The sequence below is a fragment of the Mobula hypostoma genome, chromosome 8 (assembly GCF_963921235.1).
Source record: "Mobula hypostoma chromosome 8, sMobHyp1.1, whole genome shotgun sequence".
NCBI lineage: Eukaryota > Metazoa > Chordata > Chondrichthyes > Myliobatiformes > Myliobatidae > Mobula > Mobula hypostoma.
The window spans coordinates 91,002,633-91,017,620 of record NC_086104.1 but is presented as its reverse complement, the minus strand read 5'-3'; the positions used below and the strand labels follow the sequence as shown (position 1 = coordinate 91,017,620).

The window sequence follows — 14,988 nt, the reverse complement described above, 5'->3', positions numbered from 1 at the left end:
TCAACCACTCTTTGATGTGTCTGACATTTTTTAACTTTGCGCGTGTTATAGTAGCTAGAATTGGAATGTTGAGAATATACAATTTCTAGTGCTGAATTTTGTAATATATTTTAATTATCTGTTATCCTGAGGCAGTAAGTTAAATTTGCTCATTCACAATGAAACTGAAAGTTATTGTTTCAAGCAATAACTGACAAATTTAAGATTAAAACCGCTGATATATTTTATTTCAAATATTGGCAGCTAAGTTCATACTGAAATATTTCTGATTAATACACTTGGGAAAATCCCTACCTACAACTTCAAAGAGTCAGGTTAAATTTATTATCAGAGCATGTGTGCAGTATACAACCTTGAGAGGCGTCTTCCAGCAGACAGCCAAGAAACAAAGAAACACCATGGAACCTGTTCAAAGTAAACATCGAACACCCAACGTGCAAAAAAAACAGTGGTCAATCAGCAAAAAAATAAGAAAATAACACCCAGAATATTAAACGTCAAACTGCAGGGTCCTTGAAACAATATGGAAGTGTTCATTTCCATCCAATTAGTGCTGTATTGTTTGTTGATTGCAAACTGCAGAACTACTCCACCCTGATCAAAATCACAGAAAATAGCAATTTTAAAAAAAGGAGTAAGCAGAAACACAAAAACATGAACTGCAGAGTCCTCTAAAAATGAGTCCAATCGACAAACCTTGCCCAAGACCCCAAGACTCCTGAACCTTCCCCTGGCAGCAGCGAGTGAGAAAGAGGGAGAGGGAGGCCGGTCAAACGAAGGCAGACAATGCCGAACACTCGCTTGCCTTCCACTTTCATCGTTGATTTTAATCTTGTCTGGCGATTTAATCGGCGAGATTGGCAAGAAATGGAGCCAATCAATGGTTTGTACTCCACCATTAGGCCACACACTCTGTTCTCAGCCTCATTCTCAACTACATCGAATTCCCTTGGAGACAGCAAAAATGCCAGGTCACTCAGTTGGCCCAAAAACACATCATCAAAATGTAAATTACAGGCTACTAATGCAAACAGATTAGTTGTAGAAGTATATTTAGAAGGAGAAGAAGTAGTTTCGTGAACTATCTGCAGGACATTGCCATTGGTCGCTGATGCCATCTTGCCACTTCCTCCCTTTGTTACTCATTGTGGTGGCAATATGTTAACTTCCATTTACTGGTCAAAGTTGTGGAGCTTACTAACATTTTTATTAACTTTAATATCATTTTTGGGCAAAGATTTAGGAAGGGGCATGACCATGGAGAGATTAGGATCTTAAAATCAAAGTGTTTGCTAATTAGGAATCTGGACAAAGTCAGCATTAATTGGCCATCATTAATTGCAAGGGTTTGGTGACCTGTTACCTTGGACAACTGCAGTACTTATGGTGAAGGCACTTTTGCTGTGCTATTGTTTCACGGGTTTCAGGGTTTAGACCCAGCAGTGATGAAGGAACAGATATACTTTGCGGGGTGTACAATTTCAAAGGGGACATCAGATCCTAGTCTTCCCATACATCTGCTGCCTCACTGGAAAAAGGTCATGGGTTTGGGAGGTGAAGCAGGAGCAGTCTAAATGAGGAACTGTAGTATGTTTTGTTGGCAGTACACAGTGCAGCCACCAAATGCCAAGGTGGAGGACATGAATGTGTAGGTAGGGTGGTGGATGGGATATGAATCAAGCTGGCTGTTTACTTCTGTTTTATACTGAGCTTCTTTCAGTGCTGAAGCCTGGACTCAATCAGGCAAGTGGAGACTATCCCATCCTTTGCATTGTTATAGGTGAAAAGGCATTTTGGTTGTTGGAAGATGAGTCATTTGACAATTATACATCACTTTGCTGATGACTGAGTACACATGTAGAAATTAGCTGCTCATGATTTGTTTTTGGAGAACAGGACATCCCTGAACAATTTACAGCTTTGTCTTGTAGATGTCAGTATTTTAATTGTGCTTAGCTGAAGTGTTGCTAGTTCTGAAGCTCAAACTGTAAGCACTGTAGCCAGGAATAAAAACAGCAAATGCTGGAAATACTAAGCAGATAAAGCAGTGTTTGTGCATAGAAGAAAACAGGTTTCAGGTCAGTGATCCTGCATGGTCATAAAATTGCTAAATTTAATAACAGCTAAAAATGCAAAAATGACTCAGATATTTCTAACTCGGCCTTTCGATTCAGAAAATGGGATATTGTGTCAAGAAACAAAACATCTACAACAGAAAAAGACAACAGCAATCACATTTGAGTGTAGAGAAAAGGAAGCTTAGTGGGGACAGAGCCAAAAGGTGTTCAGATGTCACCCTGTAGGTTTTCACTCTTTCACACGGATGCTGAAATATTAAATTTTCCACAATCTTTCCCAATTTTTGATACTTACTGCACCCCAAACCTCAAAATGTGACTATCTTATCTAGCAGGATTCCTTAGTTCATTTGTTAGGATACATTGCAACTTTATAAAAACACCGGTTCAGTCGCACTTGGAGTATAGTTTGCAGTTCTGATGACCACAATGTAGGACAGATGTGATGGCCCTGGAGAGAGTACAGAGGAGATTCACCAAGATGTTACCTGGATTGGAAGAGACTAGTTATAGAAACATAGAAACATAGAAAATAGGTGCAGGAGTAGGCCATTCGGCCCTTCGAGCCTGCACCGCCATTTATTATGATCATGGCTGATCATCCAACTCAGAACCCCGCCCCAGCCTTCCCTCCATACCCCCTGACCCCTGTAGCCACAAGGGCCATATCGAACTCCCTCTTAAATGATAGCCAATGAACTGGCCTCAACAGTTTCCTGTGGCAGAGAATTCTACAGATTCACCACTCTCTGTGTGAAGAAGTATTTCCTAATCTCGGTCCTAAAAGGCTTCCCCTCTATCCTCAAACTGTGACCCCTCGTTCTGGACTTCCCCAACATCGGGAACAATCTTCCTGCATCTAGCCTGTCCAATCCCTTTAGGATCTTATACGTTTCAATCAGATCCCCCCTCAATCTTCTAAATTCCAACGAGTACAAGCCCAATTCATCCAGTCTTTCTTCATATGAAAGTCCTGCCATCCCAGGAATCAATCTGGTGAACCTTCTTTGTACTCCATCTATGGCAAAGATGTCTTTCCTCAGATTAGGGGACCAAAACTGCACACTATACTCCAGGTGTGGTCTCACCAAGGCCTTGTACAACTGCAGTAGTACCTCCCTGCTCCTGTACTCGAATCCTCTCGCTATAAATGCCAGCATACCATTCGCCTTTTTCACCGCCTGCTGGACCTGCATGCCCACTTTCAATGACTGGTGTATAATGACACCCAGGTCTCGTTGCACCTCCCCTTTTCCTAATCGGCCACCATTCAGATAATAATCTGTTTTCCTATTTTTGCCACCAAAGTGGATAACTTCACATTTATCCACATTAAATTGCATCTGCCATGAGTTTGCCCACTCACCCAACCTATCCAAGTCACCCTGCATCCTCTTAGCATCCTTCTCACTGCTAACACTGCCACCCAGCTTCGTGTCATCCGCAAACTTGGAGATGCTGCATTTAATTCCCTCATCCAAGTCATTAATATATATTGTAAACAACTGGGTCCCAGCACTGAGCCTTGCGGTACCCCACTAGTCACCGCCTGCCATTCTGAAAAGGTCCCGTTTATTCCCACTCTTTGCTTCCTGTCTGCTAACCAATTCTCCACCCACACCAATACCTTACCCCCAATACCGTGTGCTTTAAGTTTGCAAACTAATCTCCTGTGTGGGACCTTGTCAAAAGCCTTTTGAAAATCCAAATATACCACATCCACTGGTTCTCCCCTATCCACTCTACTAGTTACATCCTCAAAAAATTCTAGGAGATTCGTCAGACATGATTTTCCTTTCACAAATCCATGCTGACTTTGTCCGATCATTTCACCGCTTTCCAAATGTGCTGTTATCACGTCCTTGATAACTGACTCCAGCAGTTTCCCCACCACCGACGTTAGGCTAACCAGTCTATAATTCCCCGGTTTCTCTCTCCCTCCTTTTTTAAAAAGTGGGGTTACATTAGCCACCCTCCAATCCTCAGGAACTAGTCCAGAATCTAACGAGTTTTGAAAAATTATCACTAATGCATCCACTATTTCTTGGGCTACTTCCTTAAGCACTCTAGGATGCAGACCATCTGGACCTGGGGATTTATCTGCCTTCAATCCCTTCAATTTACCTAACACCACTTCCCTACTAACATATATTTCACTCAGTTCCTCCATCTCACTGGACCCTCTGTCCCTTACTATTTCTGGAAGATTATTTATGTCCTCCTTAGTGAAGACAGAACCAAAGTAATTATTCAATTGGTCTGCCATGTCCTTGCTCCCCATAATCAATTCACCTGTTTCTGTCTGCAGGGGACCTACATTTGTCTTTACCAGTCTTTTCCTTTTTACATATCTATAGAAGCTTTTACAGTCCGTTTTTATGTTCCCCGCCAGTTTTCTCTCATAATCTTTTTTCCCCTTCCTAATTAAGCCCTTTGTCCTCCTCTGCTGAACTCTGAATTTCTCCCAGTCCTCAGGTGAGCCACTTTCTCTGGCTAATTTGTATGCTTCTTCTTTGAAATTGATACTATCCCTAATTTCTCTTGTCAGCCACGGGTGCACTACCTTCCTTGATTTATTCTTTTGCCAAACTGGGATGAACAATTGTTGTAGTTCATCCATGCAACCTTTAAATGCTTGCCATTGCATATCCACCGTCAATCCTTTAAGTGTCATTTGCCAGTCTATCTTAGCTAATTCACGTCTCATACCTTCAAAATTACCCCTCTTTAAGTTCAGAACCTTTGTTTCTGAATTAACTATGTCACTCTCCATATTAATGAAGAATTCCACCGTATTATGGTCACTCTTACCCAAGGGGCCTCTCACGACAAGATCGCTAATTAACCCTTCCTCATTGCTCAAAACCCAGTCCAGAATAGCCTGCTCTCTAGTTGGTTCCTCGACATGTTGGTTCAAAAAACCATCCCGCATACATTCCAAGAAATCCTCTTCCTCAGCACCTTTACCAATTTGGTTCACCCAGTCTACATGTAGATTGAAGTCACCCATTATAACTGCTGTTCCTTTATTGCACACATTTCTAATTTCCTGTTTAATACCATCTCCGATCTCACTACTACTGTTAGGTGGCCTGTACACAACTCCCACCAGCGTCTTCTGCCCCTTAGTGTTACGCAGCTCTACCCATATCGATTCCACATCTTCCCGGCTTATGTCCTTCCTTTCTATTGCGTTAATCTCTTCTTTAACCAGCAACGCCACCCCACCTCCCCTTCCTTCATGTCTATCCCTCCTGAATATTGAATATCTCTGAACGTTGAGCTCCCATCCCTGGTCACCCTGGAGCCATGTCTCTGTGATCCCAACTATATCATAATCATTAATAACAATCTGCACTTTCAATTCATCCACCTTATTACGAATGCTCCTTGCATTGACACATAAAGCCTTCAGGCACTCTTTTACAACTCTCTTAGCCCTTATACAATTATGTTGAAAAGTGGCCCTTTTAAATGCTTGCCCTGGATTTGTCGGCCTGCCACTTTTACTTTTCTCCTTTGTACTTTTTGCTTCTACGCTCACTTTACACCCCTCTGTCGCTCTGCACTGGTTCCCATCCCCCTGTTGTGAACTAACCTCCTCTCGCCTAGCCTCTTTAATTTGATTCCCACCCCCCAACCATTCTAGTTTATGGGGTGAGATTGGGTAGGCTGGGCTTGTTTTCCCTGGAGCAAAGGAGATTAAATGGTGACTTGAGAAATGTATATAAGAAGCATTGATCGGATGAACAGGCAGAATCTTTATCTCTTGGAAGGGGTATCAAAAGCAAGGGGGTATAGCTTTATGATGAGAGGAAGGAGTTTTAAAGGGGATCTGAGGGTTAAGTTTCTTTACACAGAGTGGTTCATTTCTTGAATAAGTTACCGGGGAGGTAGTGGAATCAGATGTGCTACATTTAAGAGGCACTTGAAGAGGGACTTAACTAGGCAAGGCATAGAAATATTTGGTCTAAATGTGGGAAAATGGGATATGGGGGTAAAAGAAAAAGCCAGCATGGACATTGTGGATGGAAGGGCCTGCTTTTGATGTTGCATAACCCAGTGATTCTGACACACATACCTATGCAGGACTGTTGAATTTCCTATACTCCCAAAATATGATTCTGCATTCTTGCTTCACACTCACCCCAAACTCTGTACTTTCCACCCACCACCACCACATCTAAAGACCATGATCCACCCCAATTTTCAGAGCTACAGTGTAATATTCCTGTCCTTCCTGCAAAGTATTGATTAATCCCAAAATTTTATCCTAGTTTGCAAAGTCTGAGACTCCCAGTTCCCCCAGATCTATTCTATACTCCTAAATCACTGGCCTGGTTATAATTGGTGCATCAAATTATATCATAAAAACTCTGGATATCACAGGAGCAACTCTATGGAAGATTCACTGGTGTAATAAATCTACTTGCTTCTGACCTATATTACAAAAACTGAAAGCATATAAATCAAGCTGTTTGTAATAGCAGCTTTCCTGTCATTGTTTTGAACAAATGAAACAAATATATTTCATTTTAAAATAGTTCTTAAATGCCTCTCCTCCTTCCCTAGCCCACCTTACCAGACTCTCCCTCCACTATTTAACCTAACTTTTTCCTTTGTACCTCACCTACCTGATGCCGCTCATCTCGCAGCTTACTTCGATTTACAGCTAGTGTACTCTCATCTAGCACAGGTGATACCAACGATAGAAAGAACGTGTGAGTATCTAGGCCTTCGAGAAGCAACATCGATAGAAACGAGAACAGGAAAATGATCAGATTAGGACGCAGGTGCAAACACATCCAAGACAGTGGCCCAGCCCCAATGTTTACAGTCAAAGCATATTACCAATTCTCTCATACTCTTTATGAACAGTTTGTATTAGCGGGGACATTCAATTCGTCTCAGACCTATTAGGGCCGGATTATAGAAGAAACTCCTTTTTTTACAGGCTAAACTGGTAAAGATATCGCGTTGAAAGCAGGAAATCTGTGCATTACGGATACCGACAAAGTTGCAGAGTTTGGGGGATGCCTTCACTGTCCACAGACGGGCAGTAGGACCCTGCGGGCGATCAGTGCGGTCGCGTCCCGTTGCCTGGTAACGGCGGCGGCCGGCGGAGTGTAGCAGCAACCAAGATGTCGAAAGGTGGCAAGAAGCGGACCGACTCGGTCCACAAACTGAGTCCGTCCCCTGTTCACAGCGGGTATGTGCCGGATAAGTTCCAGTTGCCACGGGGGAGCCTGAAAACTGGACCCCACCCGGGGGGTGGGGAAGGTGGGCAGAGGCCTCGGCGTGAGCACCTCTTCACTCTCCTCCCCCGACTTCCCTCTTCTCTCACTCTTCCTGTCCCCCTCCCCAACTCCCTCGTCCGATTCACATCCCCCCACCGTCTGACTTTTTCGCTCTTCTGTTCGACTTTCCCCAGTTTACTCCGTCCACGTCCCCCGATTCCCCTCATCAATCTCCTCCAACTCCCCCATCCCACCCCCACCCCGTCTCACTCTTCCTGATGACTGACAGTCCTGATGAAAGATCTCGTCCCTAAATGTCGAATGTAAATCATTTCCGTAGATGCTGCCTGACCTGGTGAATTCCTTCAGTATTTTGTGTTGCTATTCAGTATTTTGATAGCTCTCACTTAACTGAATCTTCCAACCGATGATTGTGGCTTGGTGTAGAAGCAAACTAATTCTGGAAGGTGATAAGGTCACCCTCATCCCCATTTCCCTCTATAACTCTGGGGTGGAATTTTTGAAGTCAGCGCTCTATACTGCATGACCCAATGTTTATATTTCAATAGCAATGTTCCTGTGGCCTCCAGCTTCTTTATGCTGTGAACAGAGCAAATATATCCCGAATGCCGCCAAACAGACATGCGCACTGTGTTTTTGTTCCCAGGACACACGAAACAGTGATATCCTGTTCCTTGAGTACATTTTTCTGTTCTATTAGATAATCAAATTTACCTAACCTATCCAGAATTCCTTGATGAATTTACTTAACGGCCCATTAAATGAGACAGATCTTGAAAATTTAAATTGATTCAACAGCTTCTTAGAGAATAAGTTTTAGATTTTTATCGTGAACGCTTGTGCGATAATGTTTTCCTGCTATACTCCGTTTTTTATTCCCCCACTAGAGGTAATATTTCATAGATCTACTGCAATGAAAAATGTTCACCTTTTATGTGCAGTACCTGGCATTAATTACCTCTTTGATCTACAATCCCTACATTAAGAAAATTTTCGAACATTCTTCAGTGCTAATTTTTTTTTTGGACTTTCAGCTCCCCACGTTGAACTCCATCTGCCTCAATTTCATCCATTTATTTCATTTATTCGTGACCCTTAGTAACTCTCCTTCCACAATCTGCCGCCAGGCTTGGATGCTACTGTTTTTAATTCCTTCATTCAAGTCACTGATACCCACAGTGAGCATATATCAGGTAACACTACTAGCCACATTCCACAAATTGATTGATATACATTTCTCTTTATCCCTGTTCTATTTTCTACTTCCCAGCCAATTACCACCATGTCATTTTTCCTCTGCAAATAAAAATAAGGTACTGATACTTTTAGACGTAAGTTTTGTGGAGGCCAGTAGCCAAAGTTAAGAGCAAGCCCACAAATATTATTTAGAACTTGGGCAGCATGCTAAAGTACGCTGCACAGAATTTATTGTGTGGGTACAGACCATCTAGCCCAAAATGTAGTATCAGGCAGTGTTAATGCCACACTCGTGCCTCTGTCATCAAATTTCACCTCATCTGTTCATTCACTCTTGTCAGCGCCTAGCTTCCCTTTAAATTTAGCTAAGCTATTTAATTCAGCAGCAGTATTTTATAACAAGTTTCAAATTCTTACTGCCTTGGGTAAATGACTTTCTCTTGGATTTATTGGATTTATCAATGAGTTTCGTTTTTAGATCTAACCCACAGCTCACTGATACATGCAACAAGTGGAAGATCTCCCTAAGCATTTAAGTTAAACATCAGGACAAGTTGGTTGTTAAAATTATTCTGTCAGGGTGTCAAAGTTCAATGACATTTGAGAAAGTCAGACTGCAATGAGAAAGACTATTCAGTTCATTGAATTGGTTAGAATTACATTCAGCAAAGAGATAATTGACCAAGAAATTCCTAGGGAGGTCATTTTGAGAAAGATCCTTGAGATAAGAGACTGATACTTCCAGATGTTAGTGAGATAAGACAAGGAATTTCCCATTATAGGCTTGTGACACTGACATAAACTCATCATTTTACACCATTTTCAGATTGTATCAGCATCAGCTGCTGGGGATTTCCTTCTGGTACTTTGCCACAGTATAAATAGATGGATATGCCAGACAGATTTTTTTAAAATATAGAGTATTTATACACTTGTTCCATTCTCAACAATAAATCAATTTCAGCAAAGAGAGTTGATCCAGTTCAGCATCATGATCCACAAGTTGTACAACATTTGTAGATGTACAGCATGAGAGATGGCCATAAATTTCCCTAACAGCTATTGCATCTGACTGAGTAAATGCAGATGGCTGGGAGGATGTATGTGGGAAGAAGTGTTAAAGATAATTGGTGTGTGCATGAGTAAATAATTATGAGTTAGCTCACATATTTATAGGAAATAAGAGTAAGTTGTGTCTCTTCTGTTCCTTTTAAATGACAGTCTGTGAAGCTGCCCAAGTTGTCATCAGCTCAGATGATGACCTATCTCTGATTCAACCAGAAATCTCTGTGCTTTATTTAGAATAGCTGTTCAATTACTGTGAAAAAAATTGCTCTTGCGATTCTGAGATGTACCCAGGTTGATTTAATTTGAATTATTGTTGATGGATGATATTGATATGCTTGAAGAAATAATACAATCGAGGGACAAGATAATCAAAGGCTGAATTTACTCATTGTGGGAAGGCAGAGGTGTGAACACCATTCCTCTCTGTGAGAGTGAGAAGTTCTGTCAGATTTTAACTGCCAGATTTCTATTTAATTCTAGTGTTCATCTGCTACTTGCATTTATAAAATTCCCTTACACTTTGCACAAGCATAATCAGACAGAAAGTATGGAAGTGACAAGTTGTCAAAAACCTCAGTCAATGACGGCAGTTTTAAGTGCTTTAAAGAAGGAGAGAGTGATGCAAAAGTTTAGGGAGGAAACTACAAAGGCAAGAACTCAGATGGTTGAGTAGAGCTGTCACTAACAGCACAAAGGACAAAGAAGTAGGGAATGGATACAAGACTAGAACTAAAGGGATGACAAATTCTGTTGGATAAGAAGCAAAATAATGCATCTGTTTGCAGCTCTGCAAAAAAAAAACAGAAAATACTCAGCTGCAGATCAATTAGCTTCTGTGGATAAAGGATTAATGTTAGAATTTATTGATCTCTCAGAACTGATGAAGAGTTTGATGAAAGTTTATTGCCCTGTAACATGATTTTTTCCCCCCACAAATGCTGCGGAGATCTGCTGCGTATTTCCAGTATTTTCTCTTTTGGACCTCAGCTTATTAAGAGATTGGTCCAGGCTAAAGAAGTAAGGTTTTCAATTACTGTTATTTATCAGAATGGCCTGTAATTACAAAGTTTGTTCTCCTTTATACTAATACATGCTAAGCTGAAGTATTGCACAAGTGAAAATGTGAAGAATTTTTTAAGTGGGTTTAAGCGACTCAGTGGAATGGTTCCTAGCATGAGAGATGTCAGTCATAGGGATGGACTGGGGGCCTGGTTGAGTACTTTTTCAGAGTGGAGAAGACTAATTGAAAATATGTCAGAGATGAGTAAAATTATCAAGGGCTTGGACAGAATAAATAAAGGGAAACTGTCCAGTGGCTAAAAGATCAATAAAAAGAGGTGGTAGTTTTCATGTGATTGACTCTAGTTCTCTTGCCAAGTTTAGAGAGGTTTTACTTACAGAGATAATTAGGATATTGAGTAGACTGTCCTTGAAAGGGCATTGATGGATACACAAAGAAAAAGTTGGAGAGATGTTAGAGAAAGCAGCTGAATATTCTATTCAATGATTTCTTCCAGCTCAAAGGCTATGCTTAAATAATCTGTATTACACTTACATTTCACTACAACTCGTGGGTCTTTCTTCTTAAGATATTATTTTAATTCGCCTTTTTAAAAAGAATTTGAACTATTCTTCAACTGGAATGTTTAAGTCAGCAGCTTTCAAATATTCTGGATGCTCTGAGTTTAACATCATCCATAAGTATTTGTCTTTGTGACTTCAAATTCTCCTTCAGTGCTACTTCATTTATTCTGAGCTGTGGAGTAGCAGGGGACATCACTGAAGCCAAGAAAGGTCGGTATCCACTCTGGCCTGAATGGAATGAAGCAGATGTAAATGCTGAGAAATGGGAAGGTGCTAAGCCAGCCAAAGAGAAGGACAAAAGTAGCAAAAGCCCCAGTCTGGTAAGTTGTTTCAATGCTTTATCACTTCTAGCTCTTTATTTTTTGAAACGTTGATGGTTAACACCAGGGTTTGAACAAACAATGTTGTGTATGTTAAATAGTGGCAATGCTAGATTATGAACAGACATGCATGATCCTTTGAAAAATCAATGAACAAGTGACCTATTCTGCCTGATATCTGTAATGATCGATGTAAGTATCACAAATTCCCATCAATTTCCTCCCCACTACCTGGTCATTTAAAATGAGGGGGATTTTTTTTCCTGTGCACTGCATGTATTTGGTGGACTATTGATCACCACTTTACCTAGAGCAGTGCCTTCCTTTCCCTTACAAATTCCTTTGATTAAAAAGCATTCTAGGCATTGAAGGAGGGCACTATTGTTTGATCAGATTTAATTGTTGAGATCCATCATGATCTTCTGGAGTAGACTGTTAACTAAAATTCTATATGGATGGAACCCACACTTGGGGTTTGTGTTTGTCTATATCAAAAAAAAAGGTTTGGATGGTTTATTTTTGACAATTTTTATTTCAACATTTACAATAAGATTTACTCCCCAGCACACTCGTTGGGTTGAGCTCTGGTTAGAACTGGTTGGGACACTCCCTTAAAAGTTCAGAAGCTGATTTTTGTTTCTATGTACATAGAAAATACTAGCATTTTTCAATTTCTGTGGAACAGCAACAGCATAATGCCTCTTCCTTGGTCCGAAAACCCAATGTATTGATAGTTTTTATTTATCATCGTGATTTATTGATCATGATTTATCAGATATAATGCTTTTTTGTTGAGAAGAGAAAATAACAAACTCTCTGGCTAACTTATGGAGGCAAGTCTTGGAAACTGATGCAAAAGAGGTTCTTCTGTTTGTGCCAGCTAGATTCATACATGCATGATTAGCTTTAGAGAAAGAGATGGGCCACAAATGGTTTGTATGTTTTTCACTTGTGATATTGAAGATCAATCTCAGAGGAAAACAAAGGAACAATAGCCTCAAACCAAAGCTCTGTTTGTTTGCTTCAGTTCTCCTTTTATGCATTTATTTTCCATATTGTTGATATAATGTGTCAAAACTCAGTCAGAATTAGAATTAATATCACTGATGTATATCATGAAATTTGTTGTTTGGTGGCAGCATTACAGTGTAAGACATAAAAATTACTGTAAGTTACAATTAGAAAATAAATATTACAAAAGTAGGATAGTGTGGTAGTGCTCATGGCATCATGGACCATTCAGAATCCCAATGCAGAGGGGGAGAAGCTGTTTCTAAATCAATGAGTGTGTGTCTTCAGGCTCCTGTACCTCTTCCCTAGTGGTAGTAATGAGAAGAGGGCATTTCCCAGATGGTGAGGGTCCTTAATGATGGATGCCACCTTCTCGAGGCACCGCTCGATAGTGGGGAGGCTTGTGCCCATGATGGAGCTTGCTGTCAATAATCCTTTGCAGCCTTTCAATCCTGTGCATTGGAGCCTTCATACCAGGTGATGGTGCAACCAGTCAGAATGCTCTTCACCATACAAATGTAAAAATTTATAAAAAATCTTTGGTGCAAACCAGATCGCGTCAAACTCAGAACCATTGGTGTACCTTCTTCACGATTGAATCTGGGCCAAGGACAGATGCTCTGAGATTTTGACAGTGATCCCTCCACTCCTAAATGCTTTAGAGATGTGGACTTCCTTCAGTAGGCACTAGAAATCACTGGAAAAGTGCCACCAATATTGTCTCCACAAAATCCTCTAAGTCCACTGGCAACATAGGTGAACCAATATTAGGGTCTCTCACATTCGCCTTCCGTAGCACCTTAATTATGCTCATCTGACCTCTAATAAGCAGGTCACATTTTTCGCAATGCCTGACACCAGAGACGAAGAGAACAAATACTCCGATCTCAATCTCTGTCACAGCCAAGGTTAGCAGGTAGACAGAAGGAAAGATTCAGGAATGTTCTTAAAATCTTCATGAGCAAGTGTAACACTCGCACCAATTCCTGGGAATCCCTGGCATGTGATTGTTGAAAACAGAAGACAGTTTGTGCATGGCATTGAACTGGGATTCCATTCCTCAAAGCACAACAGAAGTCCAGAGCAATTGAGTTAATGACATACAATGCTTCCCAAACTACATCTTCACCTGCCCCCACTTCCTCTTTCTCCCTGTGGCAGAATCTGCATATAGACCTCAGCAGCTACTCAGGAATCACAGGACTGATCTGCAGGCAAGTTGCACTCAGTTCCAAAGAACAGCCCTAGAAGCAGAATAAGATACAGTTGTTATGTTACGACAAAAGTTTACATTTGGATTTGTAATCTAAATTTGTGAATGTTTATCCCACCATTGAGTAAGTCTAGAGTAGGAAGCTAGTACTAGTAGAACTGATGAAAGTACTGAATTTTTGTAAAATCTCAGCTGCTGTGCTGATATCCTTTTTTCCAAATAACTCTAGACCCTCAGCGATCCGTTTGTTCTGAAGTGCCCTCTGAAATGATGAATAAATCACACTGACATGTTGCATTTGTACAAAGAATCACAATAAGTAACAATTATAAGATTCAGACATTACATAATTTAAATCATGTTCTTCAGCCAGAAATGCTAAGAAGATGATGCACCTCAGTTTCCTTCTAAGTTGCCCACAATCTTAGAACGAGTCTTCAGCCAACCTGGTTCACTGCACATGGTATTAACAAATGGCCAGACACACTGGATGTAGTAAAATCTAATAATATCCTTACTACGTTGCTTAGGAAATAATTTGGTAGGGGGAATGGGAACTGGAGTGATAGGGCTGAGGATGGGGCGTTTGGTATACAACTAGATGCAGTGTATAGTGAGACTGTGAGGACGGACAAGCAGATGATGAGCAAAATTGCAGTCAGTGGGATGAGTTAAATTGTAACAAGGGGCTAAAATCAAAAAGGGTGATGAATACAGGACTGAAGGTGTTATATTTCAATACACGCAGTATACAGAATAAGATAGATTATCTTGTAGCACAGTTAGAGACAGGCAGATATGATGTTGTGGGCTTCTCCGAGTTGTGACTGAAAGAAAATGTTAGTTGGAAGCTTAACATCCAAGGATATACATTGATTGAAAGGACCGGCAGGTAGGCAGAAGGGATGTGGTAACTATATTGGTAAAAAATGAAATCAAATGAAAAAGGATCTTATGCTTTCCCAGCATATATGACGATTAAGCTCTTCTCAGGCTTCCAGCCTGGTACAGGTATCGATTTTAACCAACGTTTTGACAACAAATTCTGCCATCTTCATCAGGGATGATGCCTGGGCATGTCTAGTCTGGTGGTATTTATACCACACACCTCCCTGCAAACCGCCCCCCCCACCCCCGTAGTCTGTCCCTCTTGATTGGTTAGTCCTCATTCAATCAGTTTTCTGCCGTCCCACCTTGTTTACAACTGAATCCCAGTTCTTATCTAGAGCAAGACCTTTGTTAGAATTAATTTCCCCTAG

The 14,988-nt window shown here is 40.9% G+C and overlaps 1 protein-coding gene across 1 annotated transcript in view; it reads left to right on the top strand.

Moving 5' to 3' along the window:
* Window positions 1-7,219: 7,219 nt before the first annotated feature.
* Window positions 7,220-14,988, top strand: part of adgb (androglobin) — a 223,374-nt gene continuing 215,605 nt past the window's right edge. Inside the window, exons 1-2 of the mRNA XM_063057274.1 lie at window positions 7,220-7,287; window positions 11,337-11,505. Coding sequence (XP_062913344.1) covers window positions 7,220-7,287; window positions 11,337-11,505 — 237 coding nt within the window. The remainder of the gene's footprint in view (window positions 7,288-11,336; window positions 11,506-14,988) is intronic.